At 39.0% G+C, this 25,427-nt stretch overlaps 1 protein-coding gene across 1 annotated transcript in view; it reads left to right on the top strand.

The window, feature by feature from the left end:
* Positions 1-22,466, top strand: part of Hhip (hedgehog interacting protein) — an 87,874-nt gene extending 65,408 nt beyond the window's left edge. The window contains exons 8-13 of the mRNA XM_034522159.2: positions 1,746-1,867; positions 3,936-4,059; positions 5,302-5,432; positions 7,514-7,595; positions 19,058-19,206; positions 21,624-22,466. Coding sequence (XP_034378050.1) covers positions 1,746-1,867; positions 3,936-4,059; positions 5,302-5,432; positions 7,514-7,595; positions 19,058-19,206; positions 21,624-21,817 — 802 coding nt within the window. The 3' untranslated portion in view covers positions 21,818-22,466. The remainder of the gene's footprint in view (positions 1-1,745; positions 1,868-3,935; positions 4,060-5,301; positions 5,433-7,513; positions 7,596-19,057; positions 19,207-21,623) is intronic.
* Positions 22,467-25,427: the final 2,961 nt, after the last annotated feature.

Here is a 25,427-nt window from a genome sequence, read left to right as displayed (position 1 = left end):
TTTCTCTTGTCCTTCATTTTTTAAAATAGATGTCTCATTGAACCTAAAGTTAGATATTTCAGTGAGGGTGGCTGGTCAGAAAGCTCTGTCCTATCTATTACGCCCCTCAATAGACCTCAGTACTGGGTTATAGGCTTGTGTCATGTCTGAGTTTCATGAGGATGATGGAGAATCAGACTCAGGTCCTTCTGTTTGCACAAGAAGTATTCTTGTTATGGGTCCATCTCCCAGTCCACCATCTTCTTTTTTAGTTTCAAGACTAATTAATAAGTTCACAATGAATGTGAGATAAGTTGCAAAGATTAGTGGTGCAAGCCCTATGTGCACATTATCATGGTCCTCCCCTACCCCAACTTACCACTATCTCCAGGAGGATGCGTTTTTTTCAGTGAGAAATTAATGAGACAGCATTGGCACATCATTTGTCTCCAAGAGTCCCTGGTTGACAGCAGCAGCCATGCTTGGCGGTGTGCACTCTGTGTTGCTTTTAGACAAGTGGACTGCTACAGCTATCCATTATCATAGCCTCTGCTGATCCGTTTCACTGTCTGGCTCCCTTTGCACATTAGAAGCTGTGAGTGTAAGGATGGCGTGACACTCACAGCCCCCAGTCAACTCATGCGGGAAAAGACAATCTCTTCTTCAACATGAGCTGCTTCTTGTTGAAAATCTCTTTTTGTCACTGATTCTCTATATAAATAAATAAATAAATAAATAAATAAATAAATAAATAAAGGTAGTATAAAAAATCCTCTAGCCCTGTAGGGACTAAAGTTTCTCATTAAGTCACAATATGCCATACCCGTGTCTCCAGCCCTGCCAGATATTGTATTGAAGGAGTCACTGTCAGAGGACAGTGGAGGCCCTGTTGCTGCTGAACTGTCCCATCTCCTGCTTCTTCGTCGTGACTGGACTCTTTGGACCACTCAGTTGTTGTTTTGTTTTGTCATAATAATTGCTGAGTGGCTCTTTGTCTCTGAAGCCCCTGCTCTCATTTTTTTTTTAACGTTTTTAATTTATTTTATAGCCCAGTGGTTTGGTTTATAAGTAGTTAATGTATTTTGTTGGCCCAAAAAGCACTGCTCAGTGGAATGTCTTTTGCCTCCAGGGGACATTTGACAATGTGTAGAAACATTTTTGGATTTCACAACTGGGATGAGGGGCTAAGAGCAGGGTAACACTGCTGTCATCTGCTGGATCAAGGCCAAGGAGATTGCCAAAACCCCCGTAATTCTCACAATGGTATCCCCTCACCCCTACAACAAAGACTACATGCTTCCCAAATAGCAAGAACACTGTTTTTTGTTTGAATTTTGTTTGGTAAATAGATGTATGTCACTTTTTTAAAGCAAGCCTTCTATGTAAGAAACACAACACTAGTTCTAAGACTAATGAATTACATACCCTATGTGGCACAGATGAGTTGATGGTAGTATTGATTCATATTTTCAAACTCTGCCAATGTGTTATACATGAGGCAATACTTACCAATAGGCTAACAAAGGTTCTTAAGATAGTGAGAACATTCATTAGAAGAAAGATAGCCAGAAGAATTAAGAAACACACTCCTGAGGTCATTAGCTTCAATAGAGTAAACAAACTCAGCAGGATGTTTCCTTCAGTGGTTTCAAGAATATCCAAACTAAATTACTCATAGGATCCTAGCCAGCCCACAAAGCGTTCCTTTCATTGTCAGGAAGAGACCCTGGGAGAAATTAATGAGTATCTGCCTCTTTATTATGCAGATGTGCCGTGGATCGACATCCCACTGATATAAACATCAATTTAACAATACTTTGCTCAGATTCCAATGGGAAAAACAGATCATCGGCAAGAATCCTACAGATAATAAAAGGGAGAGATTATGGTGAGTGAAACATACCTGGTTGCTTTTGCTTTAGTAAAGACTGGTTTTAGTATATTAACTAGAGAAAAAGAGTCTGTGTAATGAGCATTGAGAAACCACAAAAACACTGGCCTGGCAAAGGCCGCTGAGTAAATCGCTCCATTTTTAAAGGTTCAAGGACTCCCTACACCCCGAGGGTTTCTCTGCTTAATTACCTTTCCCATGGATTGAATGGTTCTCTGTAGGTTCAAATAGTTTAATGGTCTCAAAAGTCAGTGGCTGTATTTTGCTCATCTAAGACCCAAGGTGAGGAATTTCTCCTTATTCACTATGATATAGGAGAACTTGTCTTAACATTTTATATACAGAGAAATAAGCCTTAAAGGTAAGGAACTGCTGAACATTCAACATGCAAGTCTCAGCAATTAGGAAAATAATGTTTCTAATAAAAATAATTTTAAAATGAATTTCTTTTAGAGAAAACAACTTAATTGACTTGTAAAAACAAGTCATGGGAATAAAATGTTTAAACATTATTTTTAATAACATGATTACTGGAGTATTTACAGAGAACTTAAAAACAAAAAAGTTGGATAATGAAGTCCAAAACACTCAGTATTTCTCAAAGCTGCACTACGTTACTCCCTTTTGAAGACCACGATATATTAAGCATTATTAGGACTTAAGAGCAGAGTAGATTGAGATTATTAAATTGATTGCTCCTTCTATTGACTCATTCAACAGGGCTATTTGTCCTAGCACTAAGAATGAGGCCACTGTGCTAGTTCATGTGGTATTTGGTTATTTTACTTTGCTTTTTTCTGGTTATCTCTGTGTCTCTGTGTCTCTCTCTTTCTCTTCTTCTCTTCTGTTCTCTCTCTCTCTCTCACTTTTTCTCTCTCTTTCTCTTTCTCTCTCTCTCTTTCTCTCTCTCTGTGTGTTTGTGTATACTTTATAAAAGCCAAACCAAAGGATAACATGGTTTGAACAAAAAAATCTAACAAGCCACACTAATTCAATGGATTTTCATTATATCTGGAGACTTAATTAAATTCTACTAATCAAATGAACTTCCAGAGAAAACCATCTAGAGTATTAACAGTACTTACATTTATATATTTTGAAACACATTCAAAGTTCACCCAGCTCCCATTGTGAAGACATTCAGAGACTCACTGTAGGTGACAGGCACTATTATAGGCCACATTGTACAGAGGAGGACGCTGAGGTAAAGAAAGGTTAGTTATCACACAGATCTGAATAGTAAAGGATGGCTATGAACTGGAGTAGCCTGACTCTGGTATTCGTGACCTTAGTCATTCAATTACATCTTCTGTTCTGGTGTTGGGTATTTAAAACTTGTCTTCTCCAAGCTTTATCCTAATCATGTGGGAAGAAAAGGGTCTTCAAAATGACTGTTGCTACAAAGGTTCTTCCGTAAGGTACCACCTATTGATTGTGACTTATTTGACATTAAATGCATGAGAGGTAACTGTCAGGTGAATTTGTCACATGTAGCTTGAAGGACTGTCTGGAACAGACATTGTTTTCCTTGTGAGTCTATAGGCAGAACCATTAACATGCCTCACTAAAGAAACAGTGTTCTTAAGAATACAGTAAATGTGGGTTTAAAGACCTTTTATGTACTATGTTTTTATTTCCATTAAAGTGTGAACCTTTAAAACTTTTGAAACATTTTATATGATTTGATAGGTCTGATTTGATTTACTAAATGTAAGCAGAACCATTTTTTTAGTGGACATTTATTGTTCAAAACTCAAATTTTAAAGTATTTTGGTTCTACAGTAAATAACAATGATTTCAAAATATTTAGATTTGGATTGGGTTGGAATCTTGGTGTATCCTGACAGTTAAAACTGTCCTGGTGAGCGCTTTCATTTCATTAAAGCTTGAGCTTTGTTGCCATAGAAACAGTTTCGTTATTCTCATCAGTATGTCTGAACAGGGTCCATGTCTCGCCTTATGAAACACAATATGGAATTAAGTTGTTATTATGTGCATTACTTGGTCTGTACCACTTTTACTCCTGGAAATGTTTCATTTGCTCTAATACTATTTTTTTTTCCAGAAAGTGAGCCATCTCTTCTAGAATTCAAGCCATTCAGTAACGGCCCTTTGGTTGGTGGATTTGTTTACAGAGGCTGCCAATCTGAAAGATTGTATGGCAGCTATGTGTTTGGAGATCGCAATGGGTATGTTTCCTAACACCACAAGTCGTTAGACCAAATGACAGGCCTATTGCTTGGCACACTACCAAAAATGATCCGAGTGTCTATCCCCCAGAGTCAGACCTTGAACACACAAATGTTACTACTTCCTGGTGTTTCCCCGCATCTGGAAGTTAAATTGAAGAAAGAGATGCTTCCAAGGAGACTCTTTTCAACAGGGCCAATGTTTAAAGGCAACAAAGTCCTCTGAGGGATTTTCCATTTATTTTGACTTTTCCCATTATTCTCACCCTAATTCCCAAACTTGTTTTAAAGGAATTCTAAAAGCTGTTCTAAAAATATTATTCTGGAAGACTACAAATTTTGGGAATGCCAAACCCTCAGGATCTTGAGAAGCACCGTGCAATATGATAAGTAGTTACTACAAAATAAAAATATAGCCTAAATTTTCAAGGTCTCACGGTGGGTGATGATAAGAAGCTGAGGAAACCCATGCTGAGAGGTTCTTTCTTGAGCTGCTGACACTCAGGCAAGAGGAGCCCTAGTGTGCTTGGCTTCTGCAAAAGGCAAAGAACTGAACCAATCCTGTGCTGTACCCATCCCTTCCCGTGCATTACAGCCTGCAGTTGAGAGCCACCTGGAAAGTGTCCTCTCTGGGAGTTAGTGTTGAGTGGCTCTCTTTCTTGAATTGTTTTCAATGCCCCCTCTAAACCACATCTTATCTTAAGTCCCTAATCCTCATCTGGTACTTTCATAGTGTCCCTGTACACTGCAGAGTATATTCCCTGTCCCTTGAGAAGTGGTGTCTTTGGTGTGACAATTCCTCATTGCAAAGTCTACTCTAAAACATCTTAGAGTGCCCTGTAAACTGTTCCGAGCACCTCCCGTGTCCCCTCTCGCGGGTGGAAGAGAGATAGGAGAGACACGGAATTTGGGTATCACCACAGCGAGGCTTTACTCTGTATCAGCTAATGTGGAAAGACGCCGAAGGGCCAAAGACAGGAAGAGGCACAGCTTAAATACACCCTAGAGTGACGTGTTCACTTCTGATTGGCTGTTCACTCATTACCCAATATTACGCCTCGGGATTGGCCAGTGACTTTGGCGGGCTTTCTGCCTTTGCAGCTGTGCAGTTAATTGTTTACTAGTGGGAGGACACGATGTCTGCGCCATCTTGGAATGGCGGATACTGACATGGCTCACTGCGGCTCCCAACAGTAAACCAAGGTGTATTCTCATTGTGTTTTGTGGTTTGTTTTGTTATAGGAATTTCTTAACCCTCCAGCAAAGCCCAGTGACCAAGCAATGGCAAGAAAAGCCGCTCTGTCTGGGCGCCAGTGGCTCCTGTCGAGGCTACTTTTCAGGTCACATCTTGGGATTTGGAGAAGATGAATTAGGTACCATGTCTAGTGCCCCATTTTGTTCCAGTTTCACCCCTTGCTTGGAATACTTTGTTCTGCCCTATAGAATGACAGTTTCTTCTTCCATTTGTTCGAAATGTACCCACAGCAAAAGCAACCTCCCAGAGAATCCTAAGATGGTAAAGTTATACCTTCCTTCCCAGTAACCTTTCTGCAAAGGGTCTTTATACCTTGTTTATATCTCAGAGATTATATAAAAGTTAAAAAAGCAGAAACAAGGGAAAAATTAAGTTCCAAAGGGAGAGTCTTTTTGTAACTACTGATATTTTCACGATGTTACATGATGATCCTTTTATTCTCAATCTATCTATCCCTGTGCTAAGATGATAATTTTATTCTCTGTCTACTCCACTTGTCCACAACTCTTTAATATATTTTCAAAGGGCAGAATCTGAAGCTAACTTATCCTCTCTATTGTTATTTTGCTGATTTGAGAATGAAAACTGTGCAAAATAATTTGAGGTGTAGCGATCCTTGCCAATAGAACAGAAATTACCTCATTGGCTATGTGACAATATTTTTGGCATGTGTATCAATGTATAGAGTCTATGTCTGTTAAAGGCTTCATTACCATGTCATGGTGTTGTTGGGAGGGGGTTATAGCTTTAGCAGGTGAGCCTTAGTTGTGGGAAATTGGTGTTCTTTAAAAATAAATTTATTTTGTATATATGATGTTTTGTCTGCATGTATGAGTGTACACCAGTGCATGCTTAGTGCCCAAGGAACTGAACTTATATCCTCTGCAAGAGCAGCAAGTGCCCTCAACTTCAGAGCCATCTCTCCAGCCCCAAACTGTTCTTAAAGGGAGTATTAGAATCTTGGTTTTCTCCATATCTTTGCTTCCTGGCTGCTGTGAAGGCAACAGGACTTCTTTGCCATACACTCCTGCCATGATGACTGTACCAGTAACAGAGCCAGGCTAACACACATTACAATCCCAAAACCATGAGCTAAAATAATGTACAGAGCCTAATGAGTAAAGGGAGTTGAAATTGGAAGGTGATTAGTTATAAAGTGAAATTGTGTACTGTCTGCTGTTTTAAATTACAGAGTTCGGTGTAGCTTTTGTGGTATTTTTCTTAACTACTCCCTAACCAACCACGAGGACTAGGATCCTTCAGCCTCAGAAATGAATTTTAAGGCACAAAAAGGAAAGAATATGTTTCTCTCCTAAGTCAGAATACTCTGTCTGTAATGAAAGCCCAGGTGGATTTTGTTTATACATTAAAATTGGGACATCAACAGAAATAGGCCCATGCCATTCGTTTAGATTGATAAAGGACTCAGGCAACTCTTTCCAGAAACAGGTACAGGATATATTTGAGACGCTGGGATATAATACTTAGGAAAGAGATTTGTCTGCTCTTGCTCCAGAGGGGAAACAGTTTATACCTGAGTTTTTTTTCTTTAATGTTCTTGTACTGTACTCAAAGGAATCAAAAGGCTACACTTTTCTAATTCATTAGGTCTGCTGTATAACTTTAATGTCATTGGCAGGCTTTAGTTTTGAGAAGAACTAGGACTAAGGATGAGCACTGGTGGCAGAGTGCTTGGCTGGAATACAAGGCTCTGGGTTTGCTTTCTGGGCATCACCAGGGAGGGGAAGAAGAGAAAGGCAGAAGATAGAAGAGGAAGGGAAGGGATGGAAAAAAGGGAGGGAGGGTAAGGGAATGGAGAGGAGGAAAAGGGAAGAAGGGACAAAGGGAGAGGTTTATCCAGGTATCTTCATGAGAAAGCAGGATGATCCCAGTTGAGGTAACTTATATCCTTTCACTCTTGAGAGAATCACTGGGGTTAGAATAAACACAGACCAGAAGCAGAGATGAGGGTCCCAGGGAGGAAGCTGTTTGCTATGGTCCAGGTGAGAAGCAGTATCCTCCTGAATGAGAACAGGCTGGGCGTGGGGAGGAGGTGGTGGGTCCACAGAGGTGGAGTTACAAGGTGCTGTCACAACCTGCAGGCATCAGGTCTTCCTGGGGATGGATGGAGAGCCAGGATAGCTGCTTGGCTGTGACGTCACGCTATCAATTTGCTCTGCATTATTTCTCTTTCAACAGGAGAGGTTTACATTCTATCAAGCAGTAAGAGTATGACCCAGACTCACAGTGGAAAACTCTACAAGATCATAGACCCAAAAAGGTAAATTTCTTTTTTCTCTTGAGTCCACTCAATTTCGACTCTCCAGCTGCTTTAGTTTACTCAGAGGTGTTACAGGCAAGGCACAGTTTGCAACCCGCTGGAGTGAACATTCTACCCTTCCCAGGACGAGGATGCACTTGACCTTGAAAGACTCAAAAAGCTCATTCAGATCATTCTTATCCTTTCTGAGCTGACTTGGACTTGTGGGACCAACATTCCCAGTTAAAAGTCAGGAGAAGACCGTAGCATGGCAGGCAAGGGCTTCAGCTCTTGTGTTAGAAAAGCAACCGAACCTTTAATTTTGAGAAAATGAGGACGGTTCTAGCATATAGAGCCTCCTTCGTGTGATTTTTGCTAGCTGGGTGAGCTAAGTTATTTTAACAGTGAGCATCTGAGCCCAGCCAAATTCCAACACTGTCAGACACTCATAGCACTCACGAAGACTGTTCTAACCAAGCAAATGAAAGCTAGAGGCCTGCTGTGTTCTTTGGTTCAGCAAAAGGAAGATTTGAAAGTTTTTGTCCTTTAAAGCGTGTATTTTGATGGCTTAGTAAATAAAATGTTGTCTTGAAAGCATGAAGGAAAGTGTTCAGAGCCCCAGAACGCACATAAGTGTGGAGTGGGCAGGATGGCTGTATACAACCCAGCATCTGGGAGGCAGAGAGGGGATCCCCAGGGCAGGATGCCTGGCTAGACAGTCAAACCGGTGAGCTCCCAGTTCAGCAAATGACCCTGTCTCAGTAAATGAAGTGGAAAAGGATCAAGGAAGATACTCAGTGTTAACACCTGGCCTCCGCACACATATATGTACACACATGTGTACACACACACACATACCACAGACATGTGAGCATGCATACACAGATTGATACATGCTTACAGCATGTGTGTGTGTGCAGGTTTTCAGCTGCAGCTCCCTCCCCATCTACCCACCTCAAGGTCAGCACACACAGTTCTGCTGTCATTCTGAATCATCAGGTTTCCAATATGAGAGCTGAACTATCAGAAGCTGCTAAACTACACGCTGTCACATGGATGTTGTTCATACTGGACCTAAGCATTTCTATAGATATGAGCTAACTAGGACTTGTTACCCACCAACATCATTTCAAACTTCTTTGAAGTTTCTCTCAAGAGAATCAATTCTAGTGATAGGAAAGTTAGCCAAAGGCATTGACCTTGTTCAATTCTTTTTTAAAAAAAAAAAAAATTTATTTATTTATTTATTTATTTATTTATTTATTATGTATACAGTGTTCTATCTGCATGTATGCCTGCAAGTCAGAAGAGGGCACCAGATCTCATTACAGATGGCTGTGAGCCACCATGTGGTTGCTGAGAATTAAACTCAGGACCTTTGGAAGAGCAGCCAATGTTCTTAACCTCTGAGCCAGCTTTCCAGCTCCCTCAATTCTTTTTTTTAACAAATAATTTATTTATTTTTATTTTATGTGCATTGGCATTTTGCTTGCGTGTATGTTTGTGTAAGGGTGTCATGGAAATTGAACCAAAGTCCTCTGGAAGAGCAGCCAGTTCCCTTAAACACTGAGCCATCTCTCCAGCCTGGCATTCTTCAATTCTTAAAACCCTATTCGTAAGTTGTTAGTCGTGTATTTTCCTGAAAAAGCCATGGATTAGTAACTGTACAGACTGCCTTTTCTATAAAAAAAGAAATTTCCTGAGAAAAATACACATTAGCATTGGCCACTGTGCCACAAAGAGGAGACTCAATGAGAAGTGGTCTCTGTCCCTTGCTCACTGAGAACATGCCCTCACTTCACAGTAAGAGACATGCTAGTTGTCATACATGTAGCTGTAGCAAGGGTTTTCCTCTGTAGTGTGAAATCAGTGTCCTCTGAGAAAAGCAAAGAGAAGCAAGACTGTCAGACACTCTGGAAGGTGCAGAAACTGGTACACAGACACAAGCCAAACTAATGTGAGCTCAGAACAGAGCGTTTTAATGACCTGCAGAGAGGGCTCAGGGGGTTCACCCAGACCTCAGGCAATTAGTTTCAAAATGGTCACTGTTGTGTCATTATGTTGTCAAGACTGATCAGCTTTTGAAGCTTCCCCATAGTAGGGTAATGAATCCCCTCCCCCCCCCCCAATCTCTCTTGATCTGGATTGTTTAGTCTGTTGGTGAGTAGAGGTGAGTTTTACACCTTCAATCTATTATTAGGATCTAATTACCAGGGTTGCCATGAGTGACCTTGGCTTTGTGATCTTAGGGCCCCCTCTAGTAGGGTGGTCTCTGAGTGACATACCTGAAGGCCTGGCTACTCATTATGGGGCCTGTTTCTGGTGATTCATGTCATGTGTGAGGCCAGGGTTAAGATCTGTGTTTGCTTTGCAGAGGTGGGGGAAGTAATAGAATCCCAAAGCCCCATCCTCCTACAGAGGCATCAGCATGTTCTAAGTTAAACTGAGTGTAAGAAAGCTAATGGGACTCTCTGACTCTTTTGGTGGGAATGCCAGTGATTATTATTGCAATGTTTTTCCCAAGAGGGGCTGGTGTTCTATATGAGCTGACACCTCTGCACAGGAAAAATTATTTGGGGCCCACAAGTTAACCGCTAGCATAGGCATGTTCAAGTGGTCAGGCAGAGTAGAAGTATTTTTCTAAAATTGAAGAAAAAATATCATCAAACTTAAAAATTCATGTGCATGCATATATGGGTATTTCTCGTTATTTTAAAAATCTAACTCAAATTGAATAGTTAAGTTCATTGTCTTTTGATTACAGAATCCCCTAAATTTGTTAGAATATTTTCAAAATAACTTTCATATGTCAATTGATCTATGACCCTGGAAGAGAATACTACAAAATTGCAATTTGAGATATTTCTATATTAGGTATCATAGAAGTTATGTATTTACCACAGTATTTATGTTACATTTTTTTACACATGCACACACTAAATGAACTTAGAAATAAAATGTAATAACTCCTAATCAAATCTAGCAAAAACACATGAGATTACAATATTGCTGTTCCGATCTGTGAGGACAGTTTAGTCTAAAGCTGTAAACTGCAAAATCTTTTGAATAAGTTTAAAATTATTTAAGGTGGAACAGCTCTCTCAGAAGCAGGCCTTTTAGAAGAAGTAAAGGTCACTAAATTTAATTAATCAACTTTTAAGTGAGTGTATAAAATAATGGGGCTTCTTGTATATTTCCTACACAGACATATATCTATATCTTGCTGTCATTACCCTTCTTTCTTCCCCTTCCCCTCCCCCATTGGTCATCATCCACAAAGAAAACTTAAAAATAAAATATGGCCAGGTTTCCCAAGTTATTTAGGGAAAAGCCTTCCCTGGGGAGACAGATCAGGAATGAATCTGTCTTATGCCAAAACACTGAACACACTTCAAGGACATCATCAGCATTGGGAAAGTTGGCTCTCTCAGAATGGAGAATGCCAGTCAGTTTTGGGTTCCCAGACTCTCTAGTACTCAATTCAGTGGGCCCTGTGGTCTGTCTGCCCTTGGAGGTTCCAGGGGACAGACATAGACATACTGGGCACATGATTTGGGCAGTGACTCTCATATTACCCAATGATGCTCAGTCTTATCTTCCTTGAAATTAAACAGCACACGAATTTTTAGCATGCTGTGCCCCTTGGTCCATCAGAAACTTAGAGCCTCCTGCCTCTTACATCTTGACTACACGGGACTCTGATGTGAGTTAAATAATATAATTAAAGTGTATTCTAATCTCTAGACTTGTTGGGCCGCATTCTTTGCATTCCATAATCATTTTCAGGTACTTTTTCAACCTTTCAGTTTCCCTTCCAAAATTAAGATGCAGGTGTCCCTGTAGCTTGACAAAGCTCTTACAGCCTTTCAGACAGTCGAGTCATTTCTTACATGCTTGCTCTTTACTAACTCTTTCCAGAATTAATTAAGTATTTTAGAAGTGTGTGAGCAATAGCTTAGTGGGCAAAGGCACTTGAAATAGAAGCCTGATACCTGAGTTCAAGTCCCACCTTAAAAAGGTAGAGGGAGAGAACCTCAAAGCTGTTCACCTCCAAATAGGGGCTGTGGCTCGAACCTCTGGCACACTGGAATGAATGAATGAATGAACAAATTTAAAAGGATTGGATCAAGTGCTCCCTGACAGTGGCAGAAATTTAAAAGTTCTAACACAGTGTGTGACTTTGAAGCTTTACCTCTACAGAGCACAAGACTCTAATTTTGTTTCAGATAAACTTGAACCAAAGTGCTTTAGTTCTGACCATGAGATGTTCCCAGGGTTAGTTCTGCAGGAATGTGGAAAGCAAAGCCATGCCTCACACCATGCCTTGCCTTCTCTAAACCCACTCTTCCTGTATTTCAACACCTTGCTTAGCCCTTCTTCCACCAAGACACCAGGCCCTATAAATTAACAATGCAAATTCCAAGCTTGAAAGGTCATTCTTCAAAAATGCTGTGTCCCGAAGAGTCCTCTGTGATCAGTATCCAAACCTATGTCTGCTGCCTCCCAACTCCCTTGGGGAGTCACTTACTGCCCGTGGTTTGATTTAAAAAAAAAAAAATCTGGCTCCTCATTATGCAGGATGCTAAAATAATTGGTTTTAGAGAAAAATCTCTTTGTAAAGGTAAACCAGTCTTTTGTGTATGGAGGGCACAGGCAGCTCTGTCATTCTGAAGAATACATAAGAGTAACTTTCATCCAGCAAGCCAGTGGAGTCCCAATTTATCAGTCAAAGTTTTATGCAAGTGGCCCCCCTAAGTTGATAAATTCCCACAGTGCCTGTTGACCCAGCTGCCAAGCCCTCTTGCAGCAGGTGGTGTTTTCATGGCCACCCTGACAGTAATACAAACTGTTTAGCGGCTCCATTGACCTTGTAGCTATTAACAGGGATACAGGCTCCACAAGGGACTAGCTCTCCAACAGGACAGAATTTCCTAACACTAGGGGTCATGAACAAATATATGCCCTATAAAAATCCATCCAGCATGGTCAATTTGAACTCCAAAAAATAGAGAAGCATTTTTGCTATTATTTTTATTATGTATATCCGTTAACCAAAAATGTGTATATTCATATCTCCTTGCCTTTGTTTTCATTGCTTATAAACTTCATTTCATGTGTAGTTAAAAAAAAGTCCTTTTAAGCTAATAATTTTTTCTTAGTTACTACAGATCATCTGAAATTTTAGACATTTTGTTTTTAAAAACAGGCAAAATCAAGGTTAAAACTTCTAATGAAGCTGATCGTGGGTATATAATTTGTTGTGATGACTTTGATATAACTAGAATTTTCTCATTCTTTAGCAAGATTTGCATTTGTGTATATTTATGTATTTACAGACATACTTAGATAGACCTGTGTAATGCTCATAGCCTTGCACAGAACCTTTACCTACTTCAAAACAAAGTCTCGCAAAAATCTATGAAAAAGTAATGTGACCAAGTTATCATAAATACTTTTTGTGTTCTATTTTTGAAAATAATCATGCCTTTATTCAAAACAATGTCAAATTTGTATTTATAAAATGCTAACCTAATTCTGTTTCTTCCCTTCTTAAAAGTTCTACTGATTTTGTACCCCATCGCAATGAATCTAAACTGTTTTCTGTAGATCTGTTAAGATATAATTAATTGACCAACACAAATTGTAGACGTTTATAGTGCATAGCCCATCCTCCCGAGGCTTACCCTTGGAAGATTTGTTCCAAGAACTCCCCTGGGAGTTGACAACTGCAGATTCAACCCAGCATATGGCTTTCCCCAATACATACCCGAGATAAAACTTAACTTACAAATTAGGTACAGGGAGAGTCCCAGCAACAATTAATAGTAAAGTTATAACAATATGCTATAAGGACATATTTTAAAGCATTACTGGTTCATTTCTGGAATTTTCCATTAATTTTTAGACCACTATAATCAAAAGGCAGAGACAACTGTAGGGATAACATGTTTTTTTATAATTACATGAATGTTCAATGATTAAGTCAAACTAATTAACATTTAGCCTACATACCAAATATTTTAAGTATTTATATGTATTCCCTATTTCCTATAGATGTGACATATAACTGCCACATTCAAAGGAATTGTCCATTTTATTCAATTATAGCCTTGCTCATTTATCAATTTTGAATGCTGGACAATTAGCTCCTATGATAATTATACAGGCTGCCCTAAAAGTTTGGTTAAATTGCCACCTACAAATGCCATTTATTTACAAACATATAAAATGAAGAATATACATAATGAAAAATTTGTCCTTCAAAATTAGGTTTATTTATTAAGAGTTCAGGATTCTTAATGGTATTTTTAAAAGTCACATGACTTCCCTTCACTCACCAGCTCCCTCTGGCTCAGTGCTAGAATCTGATAGTGTTATACCTCCAGAAGGTCTTACATTTTTATTATATTTTAATTTCTATTACGTTTTTACTTTTTATTATATCACTAGATGTCATTTATGATTAAATGAAAATTAGGTCTGGGTTCACCACTTTCCTCCTGAGTTCAGAGTTTCACCCCATCCACATTTTGACTTTGTGTGTTTCTAGTCTCTCCCAGGGAAGCTAGCTTCTAGCTGTAGTAGTGCTGTTACATGGATTGCCAGAACTATCTCTCAACCACCAGCCCTGTGATAAATCTGTGACTGTCACTCCAAGACTATGACACTACAAGATGATGAAGACGGGGACAGTCAGGATGGGCTGAAGCACTTATCAATGCAGAATGCCTTGGAGATAGATTTTTTTCCAAGCATATGAAACTTCAAATTAACTTTTTTTTTTTTTTACACTCAGCACTAATAATTATAGTTGATCAGTTTCTAGAGTCAGGAGGCTGAAAAAGTATCAAATATCTAAGGTAGTTTCATAGGCTTGCCTTTCTATCTAAAGCAAATGACATTATCATTCAGCTTTAACTGCTTTGCCTAGATTAAGAAATCTCATCATTTTTACCCACTGATTTTTCCATGGAAATAAAGAGGTTGATTTATTTACACACCAATGTAGACATTTGTGGATTGGGGTGATGACTGAACTGTCGTCACATTAATAAGCATTGGAGCCACTCAGCCCTATTAGTGAGCGTGTCAGGTAAGCAGGTTAGATCCCAGAAACCCTCGGAATGAACACACACAGAGAAGACTGCCTAAATCCATTTAGTTCAACATGTTTCAGAACAGAAGTTTCTAGGTACTGTTTAGAAATAACATAGAACATTGACACTATCCTAAATTATAGCTTTAGGAGACACAGTACAAATAAAAACTTATGATATTCTAGTGTACATATAATACGAACGTACAAAATTACAGTCATTCTTGAAGTCTACTCTTCCCTCGGAGCACACACATCAGTTACTCAGGAATTACCAGCAGGAACGGGGAACAGCTTCAGGGCCTCAAAAAGCATTTTTGAAAAGGTCATCCTTTCTATACAACACCACATCCCAGTAAGATGGCTGGTTCATGGACACACAGGAAGAGAGTCTTTCTGTTCAACATGGAATATGACCATGGGAGGAGATACTTTTCCATGAGCCCCAGAGTGACTGAGGGTAAAGAAGTAGACGGTTCGCACATCAACCTTCCCTTCCGGAAGAAGCAATAGAATGATCCCATCTGCTAAAAGCTCTGACAAGTCAGAAGTTTATAAATAAGTAGTATTTAAGATCTGTATCTCTTGTTTTACAATACAATAAATTTGAAATGTGTATACCTTAGAGAAAATTAAGAATGAGGTTTTTTTTTTTCTGGTGAAATACAAAATGGATGGATGTGGCCACTACTCACTCAGGAGGACAGGATTCATCACAGTGTTTCAACACAAGTTGACAGGAGATGTCTCATCTATTAATTTATTTGTTCATTCACTAAATTAAATGCAATAAATTAAAACCACCCAGAATCCCACTACCCCATGAGAGTATCTTCTGGCCCTTTCTATTCACAGGAAGTTAATCCAGACAATGTGTGTTATAAATAACCCACACTTCCCTCTGTCCCTCTTCATTGTAAAGTGTCCAAACCTTTACACCACTACATGAAGCCAGCCAAAATGGGTTTCTAAGAAAATGTCTTAACTTTCTGAAAACAATACTTTATGTATTAAAGAATGTTGGGCAATTTCTGTGATAGCCCCTCAGTATTCAATTATTTGTCATGTGAGGAGATGAGGAAACATGTTTTTCTGATTCAAATTAAGCTTAAGGGCTGTGGGGATAGCTGTCAACACATAAACTCAGTATATTCTTTATTGCAAACTGGAACACTCTTTTGGCTACGTTTTCTATTTTGAAAATTACTTCTGACTCCATTCAATAGATCTCAGAGTCCAGAGGCTTTAAAAAAAATGATTGTTTAAAAGAACAAAGCTATTCAAATGATTCAAATGCCAGGCAGTGGTGGCACACGCCTTTAATCCCAGTACTTGGGAGGCAGAGGCAGGTGAATTTCTGAGTTTGAGGCTAGCCTGGTCTACAGAGTGAGTTCCAGGACAGCCAGGGCTACACAGAGAAACCCTGTCTCCAAAACCAAACCAAAACAAAACAACCCCAAAAATCAAAATCAAATGATTCTAATTAGATTATACAATAAACACAATTTTCTAACACAATAAAAATATGTATTAAAATTAGTTAAACTGCAATGAATATGTACTCTCGATTTTTGCTTTACTGTCACTAGTTATAGGTAGGTAGTAATTTATGTGTACTGTCACTAGTTATAGGTAGGTCCATTTCAATGCAGTGGCCCAATAGCAATGGAGTTTAGTGTACCGCCTTGCCCCTCTTCCCTCTTGAATCCGCATAAAGGATCCTGTCTATCTTACTGTGAAGGAGGCTGTCTTCATAGCAAGGGGAACAATTGGCTCTCTATAGCAAACATCGAGTACAGAAGAATGCTTGGCTTTGCCAAACGTCTTTGTTAAACATACTTTATTAAACATATTCCTAGAAAAATAAATTTAAATACACTGATTTTACCTCTTTTCTGGATAACAAAACAATCCTCTGACCTTAGGACATGCTGGCCTTGACATTTTAGTCTTTGATATACTTTCTAGTTTTTGCAGTTAACATAAAACACATCTCTTAAAAAATAAGTTTAACTATACCATAAGTAACAATCAGACAATAAAAATACAGGATTTTTTTTGGGTTTTACATTTATGACATGAAAGTATATCAATTTTATGAGACATAGCAGTACACACCTTTAATCCCAGAACTAGGGAAAAGGGGACAAGCATGTCTCTGTGGCTTTGAAGAGAGCTTAGTGCTCATAGTAACTCTGTGTGGTGTGTGTGTGTGTGTGTGTGTGTGTGTGTGTGTGTGTGTGTGGTGTGTGTGTTTTGTACTCAGCAAGACGGCAGTGGGGAACATGTGGGAAATTTAGTTGATAGTATCTGAGCTGAAATGGGCTCAGGCCATGGAACACCTTAGGGAGGATCTCTCTCAAGGACTGACTATATCCAATGAGTGGTTAAATAGGTTTAAGCTTTAAGTCTTCAGATTTGCAAAACACAGCATTTTTATAATAAAGTACAACTTTTAATGATGAAGAGAGATACAGAAGTTCCTACACATCTTTAATATTTGAGATTTTAACACATGATTTTGGATCATTGTAGAAAAGGGCAATCTTAAGAAAACAGAGTCTTACCAGCAAATGGCACACACCTTTAATCCCTGCACATGGGAGGCACAGGCAGGCAGATTTCTGAGTTTGAGGCCAGCCTGGTCTACAGAGTGAGTTCCAGGACAGCCAGGACTACACAGAGAAATCCTGTCTTGAAAAAAATATAAGAAGAAGAGGAGGAGGAGGACTCTTAAAAGCTTAATTCTCTGATTATTTAGGAAAGCCCTATAATTTATGTTTGAGTGGCTAAACCTTGACTTTGGGAGTACATGACAGATGAACATCATTTGTTTACATGCTTTACTGTAAAGTCCTTCTCATACTACGCTAACAGAGAGACCAGTGAAGATAAGAAACTGCATACTTTTTCTCTAAGGACTAAATCATGAACATTTCAAGCCATGGTGCCAGCTTGATCTTGTTTAAATGACATCATTAGAAAGGCAGAAGAATCATAAAACCTCTGATGGCTTAATTCTCTTACAAATGACAACAATTGTAGAGCAATTGATACAAAATGCATGAAGTTTCACATTGCAAATGAGATTCCTGTGCTTGTTATCATCAGCATTTTCCTCTTTGTAACAGGAGCTAATTAAATTATTATATAATGATAAAATAATTTAGTTTTATATAATACATTAAAATCTCTATCCTCTATGTGTCTTTCTTTGCATTAACAGTTTAAATTTTTATTCAGTAGCATAAATATTCACCTGCACATGCGTATTAGGATGCCTTTCAAGGGGGATGAAGTGGAAAATTACTATGTCAAAATAAATGTAAAGCGAGCTGGGCCCAGTGGCACAGCCCTATCATCCCAGTAACTGAGAGGCTAAAGTAAAAGGATTTCTGGTTCAAGTCCAATCCAGCCTACAAAACAAATATGAGGCAGCCTGAACCCCTGAACCCTTCCCTGAAAGGCAAGAGAGACAGGCAGACCCTGCCTCAAGCATGTGTGTGTGTGTGTGTGTGTGTGTGTGTGGAGAGAGAGAGAGAGAGAGAGAGAGAGAGAGAGAGAGAGAGAGAGAGAGAGAGACTGGGAGACTCTGACCCAAATGCAAGTTGTGAGTGGTTAGCAGAAAGAAGATCATCCATGTAACTCAGCAGCAGAGCATGCATCTATTGTGCATCTATTGTGTTCAAGGGCCTGGGTTTGATGCCAATAACCATTAAAGAGAGACAGAAAGAGAAGGGATTTCTTCTCATGCTTGTTAGGCATCACGTGTTCATTATAATGATGTCACTAGCCCTGTGATATTACAGTGATCCCCCAAAACAAGAGAAACTCCCAGGTTTTATCCCATAAGGATCTGGAGTGAAGGGAAGCCTCAAAATGTGTGTGCCCTTCTATTTTTAAGATGACAGTGTGAGGATGAATAAGACTAAAGGCCTGAGTTCCAGCCTCAGAACCTGTGGAAAGGTGAGAGGAAAAAAACTAACTCCACAGGGTTGATCTCTGGTCCACACAAATGAATCATGGCATGTGCACATTCTTTATACACATGCATACACATGCACATAGGAACACACATATACCATAAAGTAACATTTTTGAAATATTTAAAATTGTAATTTCTAGATGTTCCAGCTACCAAACACAAAAGAGCCATATTATTATGATGATAATTTTTATGAAGAATTTTGATGCTAATAAAGTTTTTTAGGCTACTTCATTGGGGTTTTTTGCTGTTCAAAAAAACTTCAGTTGTAAGTTCACTGAGTCACTTAAAAATCTCTTATGAACGTAACAAACATTCTTTGTAAGCTGTAAGACCATTAAACTTTATCCCATATTGATTTTCTGACTGATGCTCAATGTCAACTCTTGTTTTGGGGTGCAGACCTTTAATGCCTGAGGAATGCAGAGTCACAGTTCAACCTGCCCAGACACTGACCTCGGATTGCTCTCGGCTCTGTCGAAATGGCTACTACACCCCCACGGGCAAGTGCTGCTGCAGTCCTGGCTGGGAGGGAGACTTCTGCAGAATTGGTTAGTATCTGTGTTACCATCCAGAATACTGAGAATGGTCCATAGGCACTCGAGAAATTAGCATCACCTGTTTGTAGAATCATCTAGAATACAAGCGGCTAGCACTATGCAATGTCTCTTTCTGGTGTTAAAAATGGAATCTTTACTGTCTTAATGGTGGCTGTTCACATATCTAAGTTAATCAAAGGCATAAAAGATCTTTAAATGACTGGATCCTTTCAAAAAAAAACAAAAACAAAAAAACCCCACAGAACACCACAACCCTGTATTTGGTGCATTCACACCAGCCAAAGACCCTGTTTGCCAAGCCCCTGGCCAAGTGCTAGCATTTTCCAGACACCCCATACATTTCCCTCTGGCTTCACTGTTAGCGTTTTGCTGTCGCACACTAGGAGCAGGCCTTTCCCACTGGCGTTACTAAATCAAAGGGGAAATGCAATGATCTAGACATTGCATTTTATTATGAGACCTTTCTTTTCCGCTTCTCTCCCTTGTGAGCCATCACAAAGGTATGCAGCTTCTCGGAGGGAGTGGAGGTGGTCTGTTAAAGTTATTCCAGTCCTTCATTGTGGGATGCCCTCAGTTCTATGCCACGTTAAATTATAATTGGTGTGTAGTTTGAAAAATGGGTAAATTTAGAAACTTAAGGAGTTTAAGATTGTGTTTAAAATAGAAATTCAACAATGAGGTGTGCATGCATTTGAGAGAAGTGATTTTCATTTCTACTGGTTCACACATTAAAGCACACCCTGCCGATGAAACCTCAAACTCCAAATTAATATTTAATACTTTCTTGGCTCATAAATACTACCTTTTATTTTTTAAAAAATGTATTTGTTTCAAAATACATTATAATCATGGCTTGTCTAGCTTGTAGACACAGTCAATACTTAAAGGGCATATAGACAGCACATGTTTTAAGCTTAAATTGCTTCCGCCATTTTGTAACATTGCTAACATCTGAGCGATACATAACCATAACTCAGCAGAATCTAGGTAGTTATTCAGAATAAATACATATACTCTATTGACCAATCCCGTCTCCCTTTTGGTCTGTTGTAATACCAGTCACATACCTATTATCCCTCTGTTTCTCTTGGTGTTTGGCAATATATATTCCTCTTGTCTCCTTGTTTGCTTGTCATAGAACATCCATTCTGTTGGGCTCTTTGCACTTTGCCTAATTTCTGTGTCCCTTCCAACAAACGTCAGTTAAAAAAATACTTTCTGAATGCCTTCTTGGGACAACATGCTCAAACTGAGGGTGAAAAACTTGTTTTAAGTCCTGATGGGCTCTATAATATCTTAATAGATATTAATCACAATTGGAAACATTCTTTGGGTAGCTTGTTTTGTTTCAATAAAATCTTCTCAATTAAAATTTTCTCCTAATTTAATATTTTAATGTTTAAAACATTAAATATTTTTCAATAAATAAGAAAAAAACAAAGCACTTTGTGAAATGAATCTGGGATGTTTTCAATGAAGGATTTTATTTATATACCCAGATGATTCACACATCTTCCCGAAGTTTGAAGGAAAAAAAATGCTTTTCACTTTTTTCTTATACTTTCTTTTCCATGGGTCAGTCCCAGAATCATGAGTTTTGAGTACTGTTATCTGAAAAAAACAAAAGTGATTCTGATTCCTTAAAGTACAAAGAAATGTAGTCAAAGAATTCAATTGTGTCTGTGGTGGTTCCATCCTCAAACTCAACAGTAAGTAACAACTAATGAATAATCCAAATTTTATATCTCCATATCATCTTAGCGGTAAATCTTTACATTCTTTTCCTATATGGTAGTAGTAAAAATAATTCAATAAGGAGCTTCCCTGCTGTAAAATGGTCCCAAAGAGCATTGCTCAGAACATTGTCTGCCAGGATGGGCTTTCAGGCATAATCTCAGAGCAATGTGCTTGGTGCACCCCCTGAAACATAAGGAGTGGGGACCCCAGGGAGATGTTGGAGAGTTTATGCAACTCCAGTCCCAAGTCTGACCTTGTTTCAGTGTCACATTGGACCTGTTCTGGCTAGGGGCCCCTTTCTCAGGCCAGCCTCACTCCTGTGTGCTCCTCCCCACAGGAATGGAATTGTCTGTGGGTTGAAATGCCTCTTGAAGCAGGAGTTGAAAGTGCTGACATCACTGTGGTTGAGTCAGTTCTGCAAATCAGAGATAGTTTCTCATGATCTCTGCTTCTCAGCCTGCTGACATCCAGATGTTTAGCTTAGGCCCTGCCCTTAAAATACCTTATGTCTAGAAACAGTTTTTCCTACTTGCGTATTCCTCTGTTAGATTATTTTCTGACTGTCTCCCACCTTCTTTTCCTACCTTTCCTTATCCATCAAATACTTGACCACAGACATGGAGGCTTCGGAAGTGAAGATTAAGAATACTGTGTTGTTTTCTTTCTTGCAGCCAAATGTGAGCCAGCATGTCGTCATGGAGGTGTCTGTGTCAGACCAAACAAGTGCCTCTGTAAAAAGGGCTATCTCGGTCCTCAGTGTGAACAAGTGGACAGGAACCTCCGCAGAGTGACCAGGGCAGGTATCCTTGATCAGATCATTGACATGACATCTTACTTGCTGGATCTCACAAGTTACATTGTATAGTTTCTGGGACAGTTTGAGTATATCTTTCAGGTGGGCATTTATTTCAATCTTGTCATTAAAAAGAGAGACTGTCCTTCTGCTACACACTCCTGTGATTTCATTTTCTTTTAGTAATTTAAAAGCAATTTCCAGAAATGTACAGATCTCGGCGTATTTGTTGGCACATTTCTTCACATCTGCACATGTACTCGAAACCCCAACCTCGAGTTTGTATAAGAGAAGGGTGTTTTGTTTTGTTTTTTAATATCTACTTTCTGATGTGGAGTACTTTCCACAGAAGTTCCACTACAAATTGATCACAGAATATTTTTGACATCAGAAAATATTCTTTTACTTTTTGGGAACTTTCTGTCTGTAATTACTAAAGTTGACCTTACTAGGGTTTTGAAATGTTCTTGTGCAATGTGGTGGAAGTATTTTTATATTAAAGGTCTATAATAAGAAAGCATGTTTCCAAACTCCTTGGTGAACTTCTGAGCAAGCAGCTTGATGTAAGATTGTAACCTTCATTTCTGTTGATGTATCTGATTACAGACTGTTGTGCACTTACCTTTTTATTTGACAGAGCAATCTGATTACTTCAGCTTAATCTCAAGATGGTTTTCAAATGTTTTATGATTAAATCAGAACAACCTATTTGAAAGCGCAATCTTCCTGAATGCACTGCTTTTACTGTATATTTTGTGTAACAATAGGCTCTGGGTTTTTGTTACATATTTATATTTTTATTTTATTTTTATAATATAGACATCACCTAGATGAGATACCTTTACCCTGTCCTGTAAAATACTAAAGTTACATTCTCACCAGCTTAATTGGAAAGCAGGGGAGTAAGGTAGCAAACAGCCTTTAATGTGCTGTGGATCTAATGTAGCAGGGTATAATTGTGCCAACATGTTATCACTCCCGTCGGATGAGAAAGCAAGAAAGCAGCCAGTTCTTATAAAATTCCAGCATCGCATGCATGTGAAGTGCTTTCACTGTAGCAAGACTATCAGAGTCTGTGAGATTCAAACGTTCCAGTGTGCCCTCTGAATCCATCCTCCCTGGAGAAGAGCTTGTTCCTTCACAGCCAAGCCAGGCTGTGTATAAGCTGCTCACATGTACAGATTCTTAAGCTGTTCAAGCTTGGCAAATCTGACTTCTAGGGCATATATTTCTTTAGGACTCTGTGACAATACCCTTTGATTCTTGCCTTAATAAATTTTCTACAAATGTTCTGTTCAGATTTTCTTAAAGAAATTATGTGCTTTAGCTTTCAATTACAAGAGTCTGACAGACATTTTTCTTAATGGTTTTCTGCTGGCCATCTCCCCATGTTTGGACTTATCAAAGGTTTTTTTTTTTTACTACTGACATTGGACTATGATAAGTGCACACTCTCGACCATAGCATCCATTCCTCTGGAACCCAAGCTGTAGAATCATAAAAGTGTGCAGCACTGGCTGACAGTGCACACATGCTCTTCATCCTCAGGAATACGAGCCTTACATATGAAACAACAGTCTCCTAGCTAGGATTCCTCTGTGGTCTCACAGTAAGAGAGTTACAATTCAAGCACAGGGTCCATTTCTAAGGAATGCACACTGTAGAACATTGGGTCCACTGCTTCTGTCTTCCATATTTGATTACTTAGGTTCCAGTGACCTCATACAAAATGGAGGTAGGTTGGGAAACCTTGGTGCTTAGGGAACAATAGCCTCCATTAAAAAGTGCATGCATAATTTTGCACAATTTATAGTCAATTGACAGTCTATTCAAAGAAGTCTTGGGACTAAACGAGCATGGAGACCAAACTGCCCTCTTACCCCAGAAAAAAGGTAGTCCTTCTAGTCTTACCAACACTCCATTGACCCAACACTGTGACAAATCTTGCAATGAGCCATGTAGTAGCTTGCATCTGTAGGTTAACAGCAATCTTTTGTCTCCGTTGCTTTCTCTGCATAGTCTTTTAACCGAATTCCATCACAGAAAGTTTTACAATTAAAAAAAATAAAAGGAAAAATTGCCCTGACAACCATTTTTGTAAGTGGACCTTACTATCAAATCATCCCTTATTCAGTGTGGGTGACATTGACAGACCTTCTCATGAAGAAGCCAGCTGTTTAAATCTGTCAAATTGTACAGTTTCATTACACATACTCCTATTCATAGTTTAAGCAAAAACATGAGGATGCCCCTAGAAATTCAGCAAAAATCTTAAAACCCAAGAGCTTCTTTTTAAATCTTTAAAAGAGAAGACGCTCCATGGTGAATGCTCTCTTTCAAAATACTCTAGGCTAAGATGACTAGATCCAGAGCTGTTTTACATAGACTTTTCTTAAGTAAAAAGGTTTCAAGTGACTTCAAGAAGCACTATGTACCCCAAAGTTATTGCCTTTTTCATAAGGAGCTATCAAAATGAAAGAACAAATTATCTTTAAAGCCTGTGATCCATGGGTATGTAACCCAAGCAAGGAAAGTCATTAGAATACTTTTCTTCTATCCTTAGGAGAAAAGTAGATACCAATGGCTGGTGGATGATGGTGTGCTTTAGACTATGCGACCAATTCCAAATTTTTTTTTGACCTTGAAGTCAATTTTCAAATGTATTGAGGAATTATAATAAGCAGTTTGTGAGAGACAGATGGGAATTGGTTAAAAACCATGAGCTGAGAAAAACCAATGTTTAATCATTTAAAAGTCCAAATTTACTCATCTAACAACGCTGATGTGAATGACAAAGGAGAAATGAGCCATTTTTTCGAATGCCTGTCCATTCTAGACCTTAGGCTTTGGGTACAAGCTGAACGTAAGACAACTTTCCTACCTGTGTAGTTACCAAACTTCTGGCCTGTTTGGAAGCACAGGAAGCAATGATACAAGAGCTAAATTGGCATATCATTAGGATGTAAAAGAGGGACATTTAAGAAAGGTCAGTGCTGGTAAAGGTGCCTCAGGCCATGCCTCTTCATCTTAGAACAGTAGTTAAGGTATTGGAAAATACTTCACAAGCTTTACTCAGAAGTTTCTAACATTTAACTGATCAATTTCATAAAGGATGGGCAAAGAAAATCTATACATGTCTGTAAAAACCCAGCTAGAAAACTATTTCCTTACCAAATGCATGGCTCGGAGTAGTCACAACTTCCTTAGTTATTGTTTTTGGGAATTATTATAGAATAGCATACTGTTACCTAATATCTTTGTTTCTAATTTGTTTTATTACCTGAACCACACAGTATACAGCAAATCTACTCAGGGTGAGAAATGATGTCAGACACTGAACCTGAGGTCTTTCAAAGTACAAACTAATCCAAGATCTTATGCATTTCTCTACTGTCTCTTAGCACATGGGAGAAACCCAGTGTACGTTTTTAAGGGGGAGGAAGCACATCAGCGAAGTTTGTAGATGGTGCATCAGCTTACATTCTGAGAATCTGTCCAGAATGTTACCTAAGGCTCCACACCCTCTCCTTCTCTGCACCACCACCGACATCTCTCTACCTGCCTCTCTTTGAATCTCTTCCTCCTCCACTTTCCTGAATTAAAATACAGGAGAGTTTTCACTAAACAGACACATCATGTGTGCCGATCATGAAGTCACCCTAGAGCAGATGCCAGTACATTT

This window comes from Arvicanthis niloticus, chromosome 18 (assembly GCF_011762505.2).
Source record: "Arvicanthis niloticus isolate mArvNil1 chromosome 18, mArvNil1.pat.X, whole genome shotgun sequence".
Classification (NCBI taxonomy): Eukaryota; Metazoa; Chordata; class Mammalia; order Rodentia; family Muridae; genus Arvicanthis; species Arvicanthis niloticus.
Note: the sequence above shows the minus strand (reverse complement) of the source record. Positions and strands in the feature narration are given on the sequence as shown.